Below are 21,350 nucleotides of genomic sequence, written 5' to 3'. Positions count from 1 at the left end.
TGGACCCTGCAAGATGAATCAGTCTAGTTTGTGTCTTTTAACTCTAACAATAGAGAAATGGACCACAGAGAACTTCTCTGCTCTCTACACAGATGGCACTGGCTTGCAGTGGTCGCAAGTGTCTTTGATCTGCTCTTAAGGTTTTGGACCAGCAGAGGGCATGGAAGCTCTAGGGCGCCGATGCGAGTGGCCAGGGGGCGTGGCTTCTGTATCCTTGATGGACAGTTAGAGAAGGATGCTGGCGAGGATGAGGTAATAGCAGGCTGAACGAGGAGGGCGTGGGGCTGTTCGTGCACGTGTGTGTGAGAGTGTGTGCGAGGGTGCCCGAGCGTGCACGAGCCAGAGGAAGAGGCGAGCATCCGAGTTAGCGCCGCGGACACGGCCGGTGCTGCGGTGAAAACAGACAGACAGACAGAAAGTTCCAGAGTCGGCAAAGTTGGGTCCCGGCCGTGGCCGCTGGGACCGAGATGGCGCGCGTGCTCTCGGCACCCGGGGACTAGGGAAGCGTCCGCGGGCGCGAGCTCGCCCTGGCGCGCTGCCGGGGAGGGGCGAGTCCCGAAAGCTGCCGAGCGGAGCCGCAGGGAGGGGGAGCTGTGCCGCCGCGGCCGCCGCGCTCCGTGCAGAGAGAGAGAGAGAGAGAGAGAGAGAGAGAGAGAGAGAGAGAGAGAGAGAGAGAAAGAGAGAGAGAGAGGGCGGAGGGCGTGACCGAGCGGCGCGATCCTCGCCGGCGCCTGCGGAGCCCCAGGCGCAACTGGTGCGAGGCGGCTGCAGCGCCGCGCTCGGGCCGCGCGCCCCCGGGTGGCTTGGCAAGGCGGGGCGGCGAGTGCGCGGGGCCGGGCCTTTGCATGAAGCCGCTGGACCCCTCGGAGCAGCGGCAGCAGCGGCGGAGGCCGGCGGCGCGAGGTCGGAGCCGGGCGGCCCCGGGGTCGGCGTCCCGGAGTCTTCGCGGCTGCGGGCTTCCCCATGGGCCGCCGCTGAGGCTGCCCGCGGCCGCGGGGCGAGGAGCGAGGGGCGCGGTTGAGACCGGGAGGCGGCGGCCCCCGAGGAAGCGCAGGAGGCCGGGCCCGGGAGGCGGGCAGCGCCGCGCCGCAGCCCCGGGCTCGCCATGCTCCTGGCCTCGGCCGTGGTGGTGTGGGAATGGCTGAACGAGCACGGCCGCTGGCGTCCCTACAGCCCGGCGGTGAGCCACCACATAGAGGCGGTGGTGCGCGCGGGTCCCCGCGCTGGGGGCAGCGTGGTGCTGGGCCAGGTGGACAGCCGGCTCGCGCCCTACATCATCGACCTGCAGTCCATGAACCAGTTCCGCCAAGACACGGGTGAGCCGCCCACATCCCCTGTCTGTCCCCGGAGCTTCCGCCTGGCGGGTCCGCTGTGACCCACCCAGTGGGCAGCTTCGCTTGCTGGTGTCAGCGATGGAGGTTGAGGGCAGGTGCTTTCCTTCCCCAGATCCTCTCGGGATCCCGAGACCACCTCCTAGTAAATGTCCTTGCAAGTAGTTTTAAAGTGTCTTGGTTATGCAAACCCGGCTTCAGCCCGGCTGCGGGGGACCCCTTCATGCCCCTTCAGCCCCTAGTGGCCCTTTGTGCGGGAACTCTAGGGCTTTGCAGCCCCTGGGCAATGCTGACTCCCCAGCAAGATGCTCTTTGAGCCCCTTGGCTGCTCACACCTCAGCTGACCCTGCTTTGCCTCAGGCACCTTTGGGCCTACCATACACCTCCACCCCCTTCAACCTTACTGCCTCTGGGCTTCTTCCATGGACCCAGCCTTCCCACTGCCAGCTCCTGGGTGTGGGGCTTGGAGAGGCATAGGGGTTCCCAGTCTCTAACTGCAGTCAGTGTGTGAAGGTGCTGGGACATTGAGGGGAGAGAGAGTGAACCAGGGGTTCCGGGGCTGGAGCACCCTGGATGAGATGGCACCCACAGATGCCTCTGCACTCCAAGCACTGAAGCAACAGGCCAGAGCAGATGGAGAGAGGAGGGGGAAGGCCTGGGCTCTGGAATGCCTGGCAGGGAAGCTGCTCCTTTTGTCCATGGAGAAGGAGAAGGAGGGGAGATTCAGGAAGGAGGAAGAAGGCTGAGAAGAAACTGTCCCCAGGTTTTTTCCTAAAGTAGTGCACAGGGGCCATCAATCTGGCCTCCCAAGGCGCTAAACTTATCTTTCCATAAAACCTAAGCTGCAACCAAGACTGCCACAAATCTCCCAGCTCTGCAGCCTGTATGGAGCCCGGCCAGGATGGGAACTCGGAGGTTAGAGTTCGGGTTTTGAGTCACTGCAGGGGGAAGAAAACACGTTGCTCTCTTCTTTGGCTCTAGTCTGTCCAGACTTAACTGATGACTTGGGGCAAGTTTCAGTCTCCAGAGAGTAATCTCTTCAATTAGGGGTCATTTCTGGAATTCTGGCTGGCCTTTCCCAAGGGTGTGACTTCAGAGCCGGGAGAAGCAGGTGTGGTGGGGAGAGAGAAGAGGAGATGAGGAGGAGGGCCCTGTGGCTGGGGGAACAGCTGCTGGACAGGTCCTCTGAGCTTCCTAGGAAAGCCCTCACATCCTGTGCTAATTGGAATTGTCATGGGAAAGAGGTATAGTTCCTCCCTCTTGGAATCTGAAGTCATAATTCTGAGCAACCTCTTTGCCAAGAACTGTATGATTGTGGACGACGGGGGCAAAACTTTCTGGGGGAAGGAATTAAAGAAGTTTTAGCATCTGGCTGGCTTGAACCTTGATAGAGAAAGTGGGGAAAAGCAGCGGAGAAGACTGAGGAAAGGAGGAAATAAAGAGAAATGTTGGGAAGTGGGGAGAGAGGATTAAGTGCGGCCTGAGAGTAGGAAGAAGATGTCATTGTGCATCTGGGGAGAGAAGATGGAATTAAGGGGCAAGGCCTCAGATGGAGGGTGTGTGTGGGGTGTGTGTGGAGGGAGCAGCTGAGCCCCGGAGGTGGGATCAGCAGACCGCCTGACAGGGAGTTCCAGGCTTGCCCAAAATAAAGCAGAAAGTTTCTATTTCAGACTATATCTGTGCGGCATATGGAGAGCCAGCAGTGCTAGCACTGGACAGGCCTCCACCCCTGCCCCATTGCTGGAAGCAGGAGGTTTAGTCTGTGACTGAGTGGAGCTCTCTAAGATGGACTTAGAACTAGGAGCATTCATGATGCAGAAGCTGCTCCTGACAAAAGTGAACTTCTGAAGAACTTGGAAATAGTGACAAAATCTCCTTCCCGGAGTCTGGCTGCTGCTAGCTCTTCTCCAGGGCAGTTACCTATGGCCTACTGGTTAGGGCAGGCCTCTCAGCGCTGCAGTTGCTTCTGTTTTATGCCCGGGGCTGAGAAATAGCCGTGATCCTAGGCAAGTGCTTAGCCACTGATCTGCTCTTTCTGCCTCTGCACCCTCCTTTTAAAAATATGGTCTAGGTATTTATCCAGGCTGGCATCGAACTGGCCAGCTACCCGTCTCCGCCTTCCGAGGGGTAGGATGACGGTAGGCACCACCTACCCCAGCCTGGACGCTTTTGAAGATTCCCTTGTGTTTCACATCCACGCTGCTTTGGTTTCATCCTCTCTTTCCTGCATCACTCTCCTCTCTTCCACTCCAAGTGCTAGGCAAGGGTGCTGAAGGCAGGAGGCTGACTTCCTTGAAACAGTGGGGCTGCCAGGGAGCTCGTCAGCTCGGATTAGAATTCCTTCGTGTCAGCTGTAACCCCCTTCTGCTTCCTTCTTCGTCGACACAACAACTCAGTTCCTCTCAGTGTAGACCATTGATGAGACTGTGACATGGTGGGGACTTTAAGCCACCAGCTCCCAGGAAGCCTCAGCCAAGCCCTGGCAATGTTTAATTACATCACCCACTGTTCCCAAGCCACAGTTTAAAGCTGGGGACCAGAAAAATCCCTGCAAAGACAGGCAAGCCCGAAGTTCCCTACCTAGCAGCAATTCCTCTCTTCGGTTGTCTTGTTTTATAGGCATTTGACATGAGCACTTTCTCTTTTTTTCAGAACTTGTATGCTTGGATACCTAGTAAGTCTTAGGTCTCTCCATTTATCAGAGCTCTTGACTGCACCCAGACTGTCTCCAGGGAGATGGCAGGGAGGTTGCAGACACCCATGTGCCTGCTTCTGTTTGCCCTGGATTCTCCTTCCCCAGACTCTTGCAGATAGGGGCTGATCGACATTCTAGGCTAGTTTGGCATTTGGGCTGGAGAGTATTGAAGAAGGTAAGGAGAGAAGAGGGTAGGAGTTAATCCTGGCCATTTCTGCAAGTCTTGGTGAAGTCGCTTCATCCATAGTCCTTTCTTGTCGTTTTCCCTCTGTTTTGTAGTGAGGCCTTTTCCTAACTGCTCAGGCCTTTTCCTTTGCAGATTGAAGAGAAGCAAAGAGGCCTTTTCTTCCAGCATAGGCTTCTGCAGGTGTGTGGGTCGTATCCCCTGCACCAACAATAATTTTTATGAAAACAGGTTGATGCAAGAGCTAATTCTTTCCAGCTCAAAGTTTTAAGTACTGGCCTGCCCCCCCCCATCATTAATGTAATGAGACAAGTCCAGTGGAGTGAGTAGGATTACAAGATTTGACAAAATCTCTCGTATTGCTTCCTACCTAGTGTGAGCCCAGGAATGGAGGAGGAAGGCATTGTGGTGAGCATATGGATGCCACAGTATAGAGGAGACATGTCCATGATAGGCCATGAAAGTTGCACAGGTGTCTGGTTTAATCTTCACAAGGATTCTATGAAGAGTGTTATCTCGATTTTATAGAAAAAGGAACAAGTTGAAAGAGCTTAAATTGCTCAGGGGTTCAAGTTACTCTGTCAGTGACAGAGCTACGAGTCTAACGACATGTCCCCTGCGCCTTTCCTGCATTTACGAACATTGTGGACTGATTTCATGTGCAGTTGCAGGCATGTGGAACCTAGCGGTAATAGAACATCCAAGTCTTTGCCCTTATGGAGTGTTCTATGCTAAGGGTGGGTGGGCTGAAGCGGTGCTAGTAAGAGGAGCTTAGGGCCTGAGCACTGCATCCCGTAAAAGCGCAGGTTTGGTTTTCACGTCTTAGAGACTTCAGCCTAAGCCTGGAGTACTGTCTTCTGCTTCCCAAGAGACAAACCTTCTTGGATGCTTTCGGATGCTTGTGTCTGGGTGCCTGGGAGAAAGCAACGTTTCCTTCTCTTCCTACAGGATGTTCGCGAACATTCTGTATTCTTACCGTATGGGAGACCCTTTTCCTGGATCATCACATTATAGGACAAGATGGAATGTCTTCAGAGTACCTAACCCATGGTCCTGGTTCTAGAATGGCTCAGGGCTGGGATATTCTGGGCAGTAGTTTCAGCCTGTGTGTCACGATCCCCACCGTGGTCACATGCCGTATGTCCACATTATGATTCGTGAAAGTAGCACAGTCACAGTTATGAAGGAGCAATGAAAATAATTTTACGGTTGGGGTCACCACAACATGAGGAGCTGTATAGAAGAGTCACAGCATTAAGGAAGTTGAGAACCACTGCTCCAGAAGGCGAGATCTCACCTTCTCTCATCTCCCAAATTTTTGGTTTTAAGGTTGTATATTTTTAATATACCAAAGGGCTGAAGTGAATTCAGCAACTTTCTCTCCAAAAATTAGCTCATCTTCACATTCCTGTTTGTTACCGTTTTGCTGTTTCCTCGTGGTCAGCCTCAGGATTCTTTGACTCGTTCTCTTATCCAGAGGCAGAGTGGCTAATATGTCCTGGAATGCAAAAACGTGTAGCTGTCAGTTGGAATGTTAATGTGCGTGGAGAGAACTGGATTCCCAGGCCAAAGCTCTTGGGTCTTGAGGTCATTGCTGGACCTCTGTGGATTAGGAACAAGTGGTCTTGAGACCTCATTTGCAGAGCGTCCAGCCGCCCAGCCCTCTCTGTAGGGTCTCCCACCTCTCTTTCTGCCTTCACCAACAGCTGTCTGCTCACTCTGAGCTGGTTAGGTGAGCAGCTTAGCTCTTGTCGCTTAACGCGTTAAACCGCTTCACCAGCTCTTCATTACCTGAAAACAAAATCCATCACAGCTTGACTTTCCAGACCGTCCATGCCCCGGCTCTAGCATTGTCCTCCATGCCTCAGGTTTCCCCAGGAACACGGAGGTTTCCTCTACTCCAGCTAGTCACACAGTTCCCCCTTGAAGTAATGCCCTTTCCTACCATCTGACTAGTGAAATTCTTTATCTTTCAAGTCTTAGGTCATTTGTCATCTGTTTCTTCAAAAGGTCTGCAAACCGTCACTACTTCAGCTATTAATCAGTATTTCTTGAGCCCCCGGGGCATGTCAAGCCTTTGGGACAGAGCAAGGGTGGACAGTTTTATGCCTGCTGTCACCAGGTTGAGGATCTAGGGAGGGAGGCGTCTAATTAGCCACATAGACAACTGCAAACTTCACTGACCTCAGGGTCAGTGCTGTTAAAAAGTAGGAACGGGATTTTGACTTGGTCATAGGTAGAAGTTTCCTCGTGGTGAAACGAGTCTTATTTAACTTGAAAGAGCAAACGGAGGACTTGCTGAGTGATCCAGAGGGAGAACTTAGCATCACGAAGAGTCCCAGAGTCAGAGAAGAATAGCAGTGGGAGAGCCTGGAGGCCAATGTGAAAGACACGTGTGCAGAGAAAGTGGGGAGAAGGAGCTGTAGAGGTTGGTGAGAACGGAGATCTGATCCTAGCCCGAGGAAATATTATGGGAATATTTAAGCAGAGAAGGGGTTTAGTCATTTTTCCTGCCAACTTGCACTTTCTTGGTGTCCTTTGGCTCATTCTGCATCATAGGCAACCACTCACATTTGTCTCCTCACTCCTTTTGAGACTGTGTTCCGCTTGAGGAATGCCTGAGTTTTGTGTTCTCCATAGCAACTAATGGGATGCTGAGCAATATGCCATCAACGAGTAAATATGATAGTAGCCAGAGTGTTCAATCAATCGTGGCACAGTTTATGGTGCTTTTATAACTGCCAGACATTGCGCTAGGGAGTGGAATACAAAGAGCTACACAGCCGTGTCCCTGCCCCCAGTCGGCACCTACAAGAACAGTAAACTTCGCCATCTGAAAACAATCAGCCAAGTTCTGCACCTCAAACTTCCTGAGGGGCGGGGCTTGGGCTAGAACATTTCAAGAATGGGTGAACAGTGGCAAAAGAACTGAAAGAGAGGAGAATTTCAGTTGGTGAAAATGGAAAAGGGGGTGGAAAGGTTGTGAATACTTGGGGAGCTGCAATGGAATGCCTGAGAATTAAGGGGGTCTCCATTTGACAGAAGTAGTGGAAAATACAGAGGATAGAAGGAGATAAACTAGGAACGTGTGCATGGAGCCAGGACATGGTCTAGAGAGTTCAGAGACAATGTTTAGACGTTTTCAGGATTGATAACTTTATTGTCTAAAAAAACAATCAAACAAAAATAAAAAATTCCTTTTAAATGCATTTGTAAGAAGTGCATTGCTCCAGTTCTCTAGAGGGAATTTTTACAAGTGTCATTAAACTCTCTGAACTTAATTTTCTTAACTATATAAAAGATGTTTTATATGATTGCCATGGAATTTGTACAGAATTGGGTACCTGTCTGAGTGTAAAGATTGTGCAAATAAGGGCAGGGTGATTTCCTATTCTCCCCCCGTGCATCTCTCCAACACACACACACACACACACACACACACACACACACACACACACAGTGTTCTCTAAACTGTGCTTTCCCTAACATCTCAAGGATGAACTACGATAATAATCCCCATCCATTTGATTGTGCATTTGCTGGGTGGCAGGTCCCTAATTGTAGCTTTATACTTGTTTCTTCATTTAATTTTCAAATCCACCTGTTGAAGTAGCTACGTAGAAACCTAAGAGACAAGGAAAGGAGACTTCCTCCCACAGCAGGAAGCGATGGGACCTCCTCTTTGGACCCATGGACCCTGTGCTTTGTTCCCCAGAAAGCTGACCTGCTGCTGAGGAAGGAAATGGAGGCTAACCCAGGAACAGCGCCCCCCCCCATCCTGATACCCCAGGGCCCCCAGCAGAGGTCTTGGCACTGAATAGAGGATTGTTCTCCTTCTCTGAATGTTGATGTTTTGGGTCATTAAGGGGCTTGGAGATGGGGTGGGGAGTGGGTTATGACCCTGGCAAAGGCCTGAATAACCATTGTTCCTTTCTTTCCCCCTTGAATGGGATTCTGTCCCAGTCATGGTGTCTCCCTCTGGGTTGGAGGAGGGGGTGGGTCGGAGGCCAGGAAAAGGGAGTCTTTTCCCACCCCTTCCTCAGATAGAGCTTAGGTTGGCAGATGCAGGAACCCCCAGCATCTCAGAGCCCTCTTTAGCCTTGAGCCTTGATGTTGATGCCATGAAATGGGTCATGGTTGAAGACAGAATTTGGGATTAGGGTAGGGAGAGGAAAAAGGCAGCAACTCTGTAGATTAATTCCCTTGTGGTCCTGCTGGGTCATCTGTGCTCTCCCATTATCTTGTAACCACCCTGGCTTTTCCAAACCCCCTGGGAGACCATCAAATGAAGAGGATGCTATCTTTAGAAGGGTTGAGTTTCTTGGAAGAAAATCTTAGATAATTATTAAATGATTCTTTTGACCATTGAGAATGTTATTTTTACTGATAAAAGACTCAGTTTTCTGAAATGGATGAAAGTTCTCTCAAGATGATGCCCCATCTCCCAATAACACATTTTTGTCTTAAATTTTTTTAAACATTTATTTGTTTTGGCAGGACAGAAGGTGGGTTGAGCCATGACATGTGGAGGTCAGAGGAAAACTTATGGGAGTCAGTTTTCTCCTTCTACCATGTGGAACTTAGGGGTCAAAGTCAGGTCATCAGGTTTAGAATCCAAATCCAGCAAACCATCTCACCAACCCAATTCTCCCTTCTCTTTAATGTGTTCTGAATTAGCCATGGTGAGCTTTATTGCTGCAGCCTCTGGCTTTCTATATGGAAGCAAAGTCCCCCTTTCTTCTGGACTTCCACAGCTCTGTGTCTTTTCCTCCATAGCCCTGGGTGTGGGGATATTCAGGGATGGCCTGTTACCATTTCTCTACGCATAAGGACATTTCTTTCCTGTGTGAAAGTTATCAGACATTTATGAGAAATCTTGGCATGCGTGAGTTCATATTCATTGACTGTGTAAACCTTCAGTGTTTTTGTTTGTTTGTTTGTTTTACAAAAACTTCCAGGGAGGAATTATCCTTTTTCTCTGAACAAGAGTTGGCTGGGGTGTTCTGTATTAGCTGGAAAGCAAACTGATTTGTCTGAAAACCAATATACCTGAACCCCAAGCTTGGAGGTGCAACCTGCTGCTTGGCAGTGCTTCCCCTGGCCCCCATGTGATTTTGTCTACTTCTGCCCTGGATTATTCGTAGGCTTCTGAATAAGTCTTATTCAAACTGACACCCAATTAGGCAGCATCGGGCCTGCCACACAGTGGGACTCCTTTTGTGTTTACCTGTCAATCTAATAGAAATCAGAGGGATTCTATGACTCTGACCCCTCCTCTCTCCTACTTTGACAGGGACTCTCCGTCCAGTTCGCCGCAACTACTACGACCCATCCTCAGCCCCTGGGAAGGGCGTGGTGTGGGAGTGGGAGAATGACAATGGTTCTTGGACGCCCTATGACATGGAGGTCGGCATCACCATTCAGCATGCCTATGAGAAGCAGCACCCGTGGATCGACCTCACTTCCATTGGCTTCAGCTACATTATAGACTTTAACACCATGGGCCAGATCAATAGGCAGACCCAGCGCCAGCGCCGCGTCCGCCGCCGGCTAGACCTCATCTACCCCATGGTCACCGGCACTATGCCAAAGGCTCAGTCGTGGCCGGTCAGTCCTGGAACAGCCACCTCCCCGCCCGCACCACCCTGCTCCTGTCCACAGTGTGTTTTGGTGATGAGCGTCAAGGCTGCTGTGGTCCATGGCGGCACCGGGCCCCTTCAACAGCCTTCAGCAACACGCAAGAACACACCCCCCTCTGGAGTGGGCAAGATGCCCCCGCCGCTTGGCCCTGGGGCAAAGCCGCTAGACACTGCAGGCACTATCCGCGCCCCAGGGAAGACGGCCCCAACGCAGGCGATCCGGAGACAAGTCGCGAACACACCAGCTGGGGCGACTGTAGGCTCCCCCACCAGCCCACAGGGAAGCAACAGGAAGACTGGAAGGGTTGCCCTGGCCACTTTGAATCGGTCCAACCTGCAGCGACTGGCCATTGCCCAGTCCCGGGTGCTGATTGCCTCGGGGTAGGTGTTTCCATGGCTGCCACAGAGAACTTACCCACCTCAGAGACAGTGCATGACTCACCCCTGGGTCAGACAGCAAGAGGCACTGGCCAGAACAGGCACACCTCGTCTTCTTAGGCTGAGGTGCCCTGGCAGGTGGACAGGAGGGCTTTTACAATAGGGCACCATGAGGTCTGGATCTAACTGAGGTTTTGCCTCTTACTTGCCATGTGGTCTGAAGCAAGAGCCACGCATAGCTCTCTGAATTCATCATTAGTGAGCACCGCAGGCATGCAGGCATGCCCGTGTTACTATCTCCGAGAGGGGCACAGATGATTATGCCAGAGAGTCTTAGGGAGGCTTCGTTCAGCTCACTGTGTTCTGGTTTGATGGTTTTATAATCTCATCTCTAATCTTTATAATGACTCTGGAGACATTACCCCATTTCATAGATGAAGAAAATCCAGTATGTTGTAGGAGTCTAGCCCTGTAAGTCCCCCTTCCCTAGCAGGTCTTTTCCTTAGGACAGGCATACAATAGGTGCCAAGCAAGGTTCCTTCTTCTGTGCCCCATCTTGGCATTCTCACGACATACTGGTCTGTTGGAAGCGCTGTTAATGTTTCTTTGTTCTGATGCCCCTCATCCATCAAATGAGAATGCCCAGGACACTGCAGTGCCCACAGCAGCCTTTGCCTGACATGCTGGCTGCTTGTCATCCCATCACACCCACACACACTGCCTTCCCTTTCTCTCCAGAAGCCTGGCCCTGCTGCTGCCCTGTGGCTTAGACGGTTGAGAAGGCTGTAGAGCTGGAATGAGTCCCTAGACTGAAAATCCAGGCTGCCCTGAGGCAATTCCATAGACGTTCAGCTGGAGCTCAACATAGAGTCTTAACATAGGGAAGGGAGATGAAAGATGTGCAGCTGAATGGAAGAACGCTGGGCTGGGACAGCCTTTATTTCTGCCTCTCACTTGTGCAAGGGTCAGTGTCTCTGTGTATCAAATGATGATCCCAAGTTTGCAAAACCTGCTCAGGGGATCATTGTGGAGTCCTCTCACTGACAGGGTTGACCCCTTGACAAGTCCCAGATGTGCTTGCCCGTATTATCCCATTACTTTCACTGATGTATTTTACACATGGGCACTTACCTCAGACTTATTTTGTCTGCTGTTCCATCACTGTTTTGGCTAAAGCCTCAATGAAGATGAAGGCAAATTCTAATGCTAGTCAGAGGCCTGGGGTGCTCATGGCTTCCTCGATGGTGAAGTGTGGGATGGAGGAGAAGAGGTACCTGGATCCTGCTGCTGCTCTTCTCCATCTCTGGTGCTCTTAGCTACTGAGTGACACTGTAATAGTACTTCAGTTGTAGGGTTGCCACATGGGTTAAATGAGGCCTCCAGTCTAGAGACCACACAGAGTCCAGGGGGCATTAGCTGTCAATGGTGATGATGATGATGGTAACCGCTATACACTCGTGTTGTTACTGAACTAAAATCAAAGCTGAGCACATCCAACTCACACCTCATTTCTATCCCCCTTGACAAATGTCCCAGTGACCTCATGCCATCACGGAGACAGATACCCAGAGATCAACTTGAACGGCAATAAGTCTGAGGAATTCAACAGGCTTCATTTGCTTTCTTTGTTCCCCTACCACGCAGGAAAAAAGGAGGGCAGTCCAGGCAGTGCAGTTTCAAAAGGGCTATAGAAATGAGTCGCTTTGCTCTGTTTTTCTGAAAGGGAGCCCCCTCCCACCTCTCTCTGTCTTCCTGCCCTTTCTTCTCACCTTTTTATGCCCCCCCACCCCATTGCCATCTTCTCTTCCAGCGTTTCTTGGCCGCTAATGAGCGTGTGTTATCCTCTTTGTCTGGCATTGCCGTCAACCTTCTGTCATTACACAGGCTGGTCCCCATCCTCTCTGCCCATGACCTCTTTAAGCAACTTTCCCACAGGAAAGAAAAAAAAAAAGAAGAAGAAGAGGAAGATCAGGGAGGGCAGGCAATGTGGGATGAAGAGAAAGTCTCGGCAGGGAACAAAAGATGCAGTGAATTATTCAGAGACACAGGCAGGAGGTTCTGAAAAGTGGGGGGAGGTCTATACAGGGCAGCAGTCACCCCTCTCCCCCCAGAGTCCAGGCTTGTGTACCTCCAGCCAGGGATGGTTGCTGGTTGCCTTAGAGACAAGGCCATTGTCCTTCATGAGGCTTCCTGGGTTGGTGAATAACTCAGAAAACACTAGCCTTCTCGACGACATGGGGTCTGCAGGCATAGCCCCCCCCACACACCTCATTCAGCCCCCTTCCCCTCCACTGGGTCAGCTCCTCTCTCGCCTCAGTTTTATCAATGGAACTAAAAACTTGAACACCCCCATAAGTGGCAACAGTCTGAGAGGATGGGGGAAGGGCTGTCTCTGATTGGCCAGTACATGGCTAGGTGCAAGGGCTTTGACTGAGTTGCCTGGGAGAGGGAGTGGTGATGTGAGAAGCAGGCCTGTTATTGGGCTGCTGCTTCCTAGAAGGAGGGGCTCAGATAGCTGAGGCCCCAAGGGCAGAGGACAGGTTTTCTAGCGCTTTCATTTTAACCAGGAACCGTGGGGGAAGGTAGGCAGGTGTTGCCTGCTCTCAGTCCGCAGTACTGCTGGGCTTTTAACTCTGCCCTCAATACCTGATACCCTGTGCTCAAGAATGTGAGAAAACTGGATTGTTAAAGCAGGAAGTGGAAGAAATCTAGTCCTCCAACAATTGGAAAATACAAAGTGTAAACAGTTGCCCAAATTTGCACAAACGCTCAGCTGTTTACCAACTGCTTGACCTAGATCCTACAGCCTCACGGGGACCCCAAGGGAGCAGACGTTTATCGAGTCTTGTTTACAGCTGGGGTAAAAGCAGGCAGATGTGATCACAGAACCCAGAGGCGCTGGCCCGCACTACCAAAAGCCAAGCAGGCTGAGTGCAGATGGGACAGCCATTTTCCATTTCTCCCTCCATGTCTGGTGTCAGTGTTGGGTAAAACACACAGCCCTGCACTCTTACTGAGCTCTAGGGACCAGATTGTGCCCTTCCTGACACACAGAGGCAGGTGGGCTTCACAGGTTGATCTCCTTGAGTGTTCAGAGGTTCCACAAACAGGTTTCCTCTTATCTCTAAACCACACACCCCCACTTCACATTCCACAATTCTTGGGCTGCTTCAAAGATTGGAGTACTTCCTGGTTGACCAGATAGAGTGTGGAAACCTGCCAGTCCAGTTTTTGGAAACAAAGGTGGCCTTTGTCACTCAGATCACAGCTTTGTTGTTTTGTTTTTGTTTTTGTTTTTTCATTTTTTAATCAGCTGAGGTGGGAGTCATGGAGAGCACCAAAAGAGGCAGGTGCAGGACTGTTGTCCCCTGGTGGGCAGCCAGGGGATGTCCCACAGGAGGCAGGGTCTTCTAGCCTCTTCAGGTACAGTGGGGAGGCAGATCTGCCCTGGAGGGGCTTCCCAGTCACCTTCCTCTCAAGTAGTGTAATGGGAAATAAAACCAGACCCCAGGCTCAAGCAGTGGCTGACTTCGTGTTATTTGCAGTGTTTGGTCATTTCCAGAACCCCCATCAAGTCTGTTCCTCTTTCCTTGGTCTAGTGACTCTTGTTTTAGAGACAGCTTTCCCCTCCCCATATCCGGTCTTGTTTGATTCAAGGGGGAGGTTCAGAAAGAAAAGTAGCATTTGGGTTGGCCAGATACGTAAACACCAAATCCTCTTATGTGCTTCACTGTTTCACAGAGGAACCACACCATAATGAACCTGTGTGGGACAGAGAGACCTGGCTGCTAGGCCTTTCTTCTGTTCTAACGGTGACTTTGTTTGTTGCAGCATGGTGCGATGCAAAGCTTGGCATCATGGGAGGCACAGTGAAAGGACTCTGGAGCCAGATATTGTGTGTTGGACTCTTAATTGCAATCTTGGGCGAGTTGGCCGAACCTCTGTGTGTCCCAACTTTGTTACTTATGCTGTGAGATTGACAGTAGTACCTCTTGCACAGATTGTTGGAGGACTGAGTAGATTTTTCTGTTGTGAGCAGTTAGGATTGCCCCTAGCCAGATAGGAGCTCTGTGAATCATAGCCCATAGAGGAAGAGCCTTTGGGTGTCATGCTCACAGTTGCATCTCCAGCATTAAGCATAATTGTCCCAAAGTATGGTTCAATGAGTTCTTTTCAAATAGAGAAATAAATAAATATTGCTTTCATCTTTCTGACTTCCCAGCACAGCCCGACCCCAGCTGGATTCTCAGGCTTCCTGGCTCCCAGGGGCATCTGTCAGCAGGCCCACTGGCTTCTCCAAGCCAGCTGTGGAAGCCTGGGTGGCAGAGGGGAATGCCACAAGATCCATCTCTACGTATCCTGTATTTTTTCTGTTGATGCTTTCTCCGTGGGCGGCCTGGCCTTTCCCAGGCAGCTGTGTGGGCTCCTCTCCAGAGCCAAGGAGGACAGGGAGGGGAGAAGACTTGCTTGTGTTTATAAGTTTCTGGGACAAGGAGAAGTGACAGCTGTTCAGGCAGTGGTTTCCAAATGCTGGACAAGAGATTGCAACATATCCACCCTCTGAGGAGCTGGGGGGGGGTGAGGGGGGATGCAGATTCCTGTGGTACATGGATTTGGGGAGAAGGATGGGACTCTGATCTCGGCTGAAGATCTGCTGCATTGTAGCCCACACTAAGGAAGTGTAGGTGGAAATGGGCGGTGACTTGGAAGAACACCTTAGGTAGAAGAAGCATTTATAAAGGCACTCAGATGGAAACATGACGGGCAGGAAGGGGGACCAGCAAGAACCGAGAGTGAAGATGTGATGAGAAGAGACTGACAACAGGTTAAGGTAACTGAGGTGGAGGTACTGGCAGATAATGCAGAGCTGGGGATGCCCTGCTTTGACCCTGGGGATAACGGACCCGTTCTGCATTCCTGAGTTCAGTTTAAACCTCTCACCTCCCACTGATATGTTAAGAACCTAATGCATTTTGGTAGGTTTGAACACTGGTTCATTCTATTTGTCAACATCATAATCCATCTGCCCTTTCCTTCCACAGGGTCCCCACTGTGCCTGTGAAAAACTTGAATGGGTCCAGCCCTGTCAATCCTGCCTTAGCAGGTAAGAGCTAACTAACCTGGCCTGGGCTGGCTTAGGCAAAAATAAATAAATAAATTAATTAATTAATTGAAAAAATCAGAATCAAGGAATAGCTAGTGACCACTAATTTATAAAGAGGAGAGAATTTAGATGCTAACTGAAGAAAATGATGTCTTAGGAGTGGAACAAGAAAACTTGGGCACGGTGCCAAAAGCTGAGCATGCCAGGGGTCTTGGGGGATAGCTCATCTAACAAAGTGTTTGACTGGCAAGCATGAGGACATTTGTTCTATCCCAGAATCCCTGCTTAATTAAAAAAAAGAGAGGCAAGTTCTTGGAGTTCGCTGGCCACCAGTTTCCCAGGGAGGTACAGGCCCATGATACCTTGTCCCAAAAACAAGGTGACCATCCCCTCCAGCGTTGAAGGTAACATCATGGAAGAGGGGGTGAGAAGCATGAAAGATGTGGAAGACAGGGAGAAGGGTGTAAATTCCAACTTCTCAGTGTTACACAGTTCAGTTGTGATCTTACACTAGCTGTGGCTGCCTACGTGGGGCCTCCATAAGAATGGATTGCAGAGGGCCTCAGAGGGCCCTGCACATCCCTATCGCATCCCTATTGAACTAGTAGCTGCTCATAGGTTCTGAGAGAGGGGAGAGTCGTTAACCTTCAGTTAAGCCCACCGTGCGCTAATGGTCACACAGAAGTCCCTGGCCAAAATCAGTGGGTCACAAAACAAACAAACAAACAAAAGACATGATTGTGGGACAGAGACTTGTTCCTGAAAGGAAAGGAGATGAGCGTGGGGGCTAGAACAAGAGTGAGGTGCTTGGCTTCTGAAGAACACCTTGCAAAGCTCTCTTCTGCCCTTCACACACCCACACGCTCAAGCATGCAACTGCGTATGTGTGCCTAGAGAATGCATGAATTATGAAAACTGTCCACTGGGGAGAAGGAGAGTGGGTGAATGGGAGGAAGGGTGTGGGGAATCTCGGGAGCACATTCCTTAGCCCTTCCTCACCCCTGCCCTGCCCCTTCCAGGAATCACCGGGATCCTCATGAGTGCAGCGGGATTGCCTGTGTGCCTCACTCGGCCGCCAAAGTTGGTCCTCCACCCACCCCCTGTCAGCAAGAGCGAAATAAAGTCCATCCCAGGGGTCTCCAACACAAGCCGCAAGACCACCAAAAAACAGGCCAAGAAAGGTACAACAGGCTGCTTCTTCTGACTAGACACCTAGAGCAGAAAACTCGGCTTCCAGCCCTGGCTCTGCCTGCACCAAGGTCAAAGCCATGGTTCAGCCCCTGCGCTGTCAGTTATGCATCTGCTGAGTGGGCCTCTCGCTGGTAGATTTTGATGACTTTACCAAAGTGGGTTGGGTATAGGTCAGAAGGAACTCCCCGGAGACGTGCAGAGCAACAATAGCAGAAACAAAAATACTGAGTGTTGTGCTAAGACAGAATGTTAGAAGAGAAACGTAATTTTGATTTGACGTCAGAACAGGAACACTGAACCAAGTGTTTCTTGATTCAGTCAATCAGCTACCTTTGTCGCTAGCTTTGTCGCTAGGTTGGGTGGAACTTCTGCCTTGTCTTTGTAAAGGCCGTAACTAGTAGGTGTATCCCAGAATGTACCCCATGGCAACTGGCAAGTAACTACTGTCTTTTGTCCCTCAGAAGCTTCTGACCTTTGGTGCCATGAGCCTTCCTTCACAAATCACTGTGTAACTATCCATCATCTAGCTACTAAGGGCAAAGGCGCCTTCCTTGATCCCAGAGTTTCTGGGTTGCTGCTGTTGTTTATGGAATACTCTGCTTCTCCTCCTAAGCCTTTGTCTTACAAGCCTCTTGTGAAGGTTGAGTCCGAATGGCAGTGAACGGCATTCAGCCCAGGGCCTGGCAATAGGTAATAGGCTGTCAATTAATAGAAGCCTGATTCTTTCAAGAGAAGCAGGGCAGTGGGATGGAAGGGCCTGCGGCTCAGCTCTTGGCTGTTGTCTGCAAAACTTCAGCAAACCCCTGTCCTACTTTCCCAGTCTGTTTGAATGTCTCTGCTTCAGTGAACTCACGCGCCTTGTTCTTAGTCCAATAGGTCAGGACAGGAGTTTATACTTCTGCCCTCTTCCTGGTACTATTAATAGCACACGCTGCCTCCTTATCTGGCAGAGCGCTATTGGGCTGTGCATCCATCAGCTCCGTAGATCGTCAAAGCACCCACTGGGCAGGTACTGCCAACCCTCCCTATTTTATGCGTGAGAAAACAGACTGGAGAAGTCAGGGGTGTGGCCTGAGGTCCCACGGGTCTCTGCTCTGTGGCTTCTTATAAACCTGTGTGATCCTCTCCTCTGCCTTCAGCTTAGCTTACTTCCCCCAAACCCAGCTCCTGAAGATACTTAATCCCCGTGACTCTTCCTCTGCTTCCCTGGGCCTTACCCTTTCCCCACTGCAGAGCTGCGCCTGCTGGCAGCAACAGCAGTATCTGAAGCCAGAGAGGATTGTCCTGAAACTGGGGGTCACAACTTCCTGCTTTCCCATAAAAATAACTTGACTGTGACACCATGTTACAAAACTAAGACAGGGCTTTACGAGTTGTAAAAGGAATGCAGCCCAAGTGACTAGTGGTTGTGGAGCCATACAAAGCATTTTCATTTCTGTTTCCTCAAGGGATCACATGGGCAAGCCTAGGCTCTTTGATTGTCAGGAAGAGAAACTCAATTCATCTCAGTCAAAATGCAGATTTGCTGAAATAGACAGACATGTCGGGGAGTGGGCAGGAAGAAGTCCAGGTAGACAAAACATTCCATTCTTCCTCAAGCCACTTTGACTGATCTGGGACAACTTCCAATCTCATTCTTGCTCCTTAAACCAATGCAAAAATAATTTGGCTTCCTTTTCTCGTGTGTGTGTGTGTGTGTGTGTGTGTGTGTGTGTGTGTGTGTGTGTGTGTTTGCATGCATGCATGCATGTGGAGACCAAAGGCCAACCTTAATTATCATTTCTTAGGTGCCATCTACCTTGATTTTTGAGACAGGGTCTCTTATTTGCTTGGGGCTTACCAATTGGGCAAGACTGGCTGTCAGCAAACCTCGGAGATCTGCCTGTCTTCCACTGCACATCTGGAGTTACAAACATACTCCACTACACCGGTTTCTGGGGATCAAACTTGGGCCCTTATTTTTACAAAGCAAGCACTTTACTGGCTTAGCTGTCTCCCACCCCTTTTTCTCTTTGAACTTGTCCCTCTCTCTCCTCTCTGAAGCACCTAGAACGGCAAGGTCACTTGATCCCATCTCCTCTGCTTTGGTAACCTAGTGACCCTCCTGTCCCCATAGGTAAAACCCCAGAGGAAGTGCTGAAGAAGTACCTGCAGAAGGTCAGGCACCCCCCGGAAGAGGTGAGTTCAGGGTGGGGGGGGCAGGGTTCACTTTCTCCATCACCAAGTGCATGTCCTCTGTCCCCGTGTTCTGCAGGACGTGGCAGGCACTGCTTTTTTAAGTCCTGGCTGGCACAGAGCAGGTTTAGCTGATGTTCGTGTCAAGGTTTAAGGTTCTGAGCCGCAGTCATGGTTTGACTTGCCCCATTTAGCAGGATTCTAAATGATTCTAAGCTACCTGCCATGCCAGTATGCCCAGCCATGCGAACTGCCTTTAGAATGGATTTGATATGGACCAGTGATTCTCAACTGAAATGATTTGCCCCTGAGGGAACATGTGACCTTGCGTGGGGACTCTGGGTTGTGGCAGCTGACTAAGGAGTGTACTGCTAGCATACAGTGGGTAGAACCCAGAGTAACTCCTGAGCACCCTATGAAGTCCGGAACAATACCCACAGCAGAGAATTATCCCACCCCAGTGCTAACAGTGCCCACGTTGGGAAATAGGCCATAGAGTAATTCATTTGAAATACAATACCTCTACAGAAACACAGCGTAAGCAAAGCTTGTCATGGCATCTGTTGACAAGCCACGGAAGACACTAAGCCAGGACAGTATCGCGTCAAGAGTATAATGTCGTCAGTAAGTCCAAGTTAGCATGTATGGGGATCATTTAAGGAATTTCTCTGCTGTGTAAAGCAAGACAACACTATATTTAGAATCCACTCCTGCCTCAAACACAGCACCCCTGATTTGTGGGCTTTCTAGAAGAGGGGTGAACCACTGTCTGATGCCTGCCTGGGCTGAGTGAGAGCTGATGCCACTCTGTTCTTCTTCATCTGACAGGACTGTACCATCTGTATGGAGCGTCTCACGGCCCCCTCTGGCTACAAGGGCCCACAGCCTACAGTCAAGCCTGACCTGGTGGGAAAGCTGTCGAGGTGTGGCCACATCTACCACATCTACTGCTTGGTGGCCATGTACAATAATGGGAACAAGGTTAGTGTTAGCAGCGGGGATGAGGGGGCTCAGTCATGGTTTGTTACTGGGTTCCCTGTTCTCCCACAGATGGCTTGGGACACATGACAGGCTCTCCAGGTGTGCCAGCTACTTTACTTACTGCTATGACAAAGTACTGGCAAAGGCTTCACAGTTTAAGACAGTTCGTCGTGGCGAGGAAGGTGTGGTGGTGGGAGAGTTTGAAGTAGCTGGTCATGTTTCTACACAGTTAAGAAGCATAGAGTCATGAACGCTGGTGCTCGGCTCACGTTTGCCGTTGTAATTTAGTTAGGATGTCAGCCCATAGAATGGAGCTGCTCACATTTGGACTGCCACAGCCCAGTCTAGAAAGTCCCTCACAGGCACGCCCAGAAGTGTGTTTCCATGGTAAATCTAAATCCCACCGGGTTGATAATCAGGGTTAACCCTCACACCAGGGCAGCAGGGATGAGCTGTACTGTTTATATCTTTGCTGTTTTTAGGATTAATTAGCTCCCACATTACAAAAATCTGTCTTCATTTTCTTTTGGGGCCAAGCTTCCCCTCATCTCTACCTTGGGTCTGTATGGTGGTGTAGCAGAGATGAGCTTTGCCATGAAGGTTCTAGGTGAAATGGCCCACCACTGAGTGAAGTGGGTTCCCAGCAGTGAAAGAGGCCTTCATCATAACAATGAACATTTGTTTATTCATGACACAGTAAATGTGTGCCCAGTAGCTTTTGTTCTTCATGTCAGTGGTTTAAGTTGAAATCCATCTTCTCTGGACAATGTCAAAACACCTTTCTTTTGTTTTTGTTTGTTTTGTTTTTTTGAGACAGGATTTCTCTGTGTAGCCTTTGCTTTCCTGATCTCGCTTTGTAGACCAGGCTGTCCTTGAACTCATAGAGACCCTCCTGCCTCTGCCTTTCAGAGTGCTAGGATTATAGGCGTGTGTCACTGCCTCCACATCTGGCTTGTCAAAACACCTTTGATTGTCCCTGCAAAGGCATTGCCAAAAATACCTGATAATTCCTGCCATAGCATCCACTGTTGGAGGATGAGAAAATGTCTCTATTGACATAGGGTGATGGCCACAATTACAGTTGGTTTCAGAAATCTGGGTGTCTTCCTAAGTCACAATTTTCCCCTTTGACTTGCATCTTATCTCTGCCTGGAACCATGTGTACCCTCCTTCTCTGTGAGTTTGAGCACTGGGCCCAGCTCCCTTTGCATCAAGTCTGAGATTTCCATGTCATGTCTCAACTTCTTACTCACCCAGGAACATGTCTGGGTTTTAGGGCTGCTCCTTATGTCCTGTGTAGTGGGGAAGAGTGGAGGAGGAATGACAGGAAGTACACCTGAATGAAAATCTTGGCTTATGAGCTGAATGATGCTCTACCTCTTCAAGATTTCGCTTTCCATGTGAAATGTAGAGATCAAACAGTAGCTGCTGCCCGTGTGTGTGTGTGTGTGTGTGTGTGTGTGTGTGTGTGTGTGTGTGTGTGTGTGTGTTGCAAGTGCCTGTGCATGAGGAGGCTGGAGGGCAACCTCGGAAGTCATCTCTACTACACTGCCTATCTCTTTCGAGACAAGGGTGTCTCATTGCTCACCGCTTGTACCAGGGTGGCTGGCCACCAGGTGCCAGGGATCTTCGTGCTCCATCTCTCCAGAACTTGGGGTTGCAAGCACATGCC

The 21,350-nt window shown here is 50.4% G+C and overlaps 1 protein-coding gene across 3 annotated transcripts in view; it reads left to right on the top strand.

Annotated features, from left to right (window-relative positions):
* The first annotated feature begins 229 nt into the window (after nucleotides 1-229).
* Dtx4 (deltex E3 ubiquitin ligase 4) overlaps nucleotides 230-21,350 on the top strand; it is a 34,386-nt gene continuing 13,265 nt past the window's right edge. The window contains exons 1-6 of one of the 3 annotated variants that reach the window (XM_060386962.1): nucleotides 230-252; nucleotides 9,504-10,230; nucleotides 15,270-15,331; nucleotides 16,351-16,512; nucleotides 18,639-18,700; nucleotides 19,526-19,678. In XM_060386962.1, the coding sequence (XP_060242945.1) occupies nucleotides 9,611-10,230; nucleotides 15,270-15,331; nucleotides 16,351-16,512; nucleotides 18,639-18,700; nucleotides 19,526-19,678 (1,059 nt within the window). In that variant the 5' untranslated portion in view covers nucleotides 230-252; nucleotides 9,504-9,610. Of the gene's footprint in view, nucleotides 253-1,102; nucleotides 1,317-2,098; nucleotides 2,247-9,503; nucleotides 10,231-15,269; nucleotides 15,332-16,350; nucleotides 16,513-18,638; nucleotides 18,701-19,525; nucleotides 19,679-21,350 lie in introns of those variants that run through there. The other 2 variants (XM_021661235.2, XM_060386957.1) reach the window with 2 other exon arrangements.

The sequence above is a fragment of the Meriones unguiculatus genome, chromosome 1 (assembly GCF_030254825.1).
Source record: "Meriones unguiculatus strain TT.TT164.6M chromosome 1, Bangor_MerUng_6.1, whole genome shotgun sequence".
NCBI lineage: Eukaryota > Metazoa > Chordata > Mammalia > Rodentia > Muridae > Meriones > Meriones unguiculatus.
This window is presented reverse-complemented; position numbering and strand designations above follow the sequence as displayed.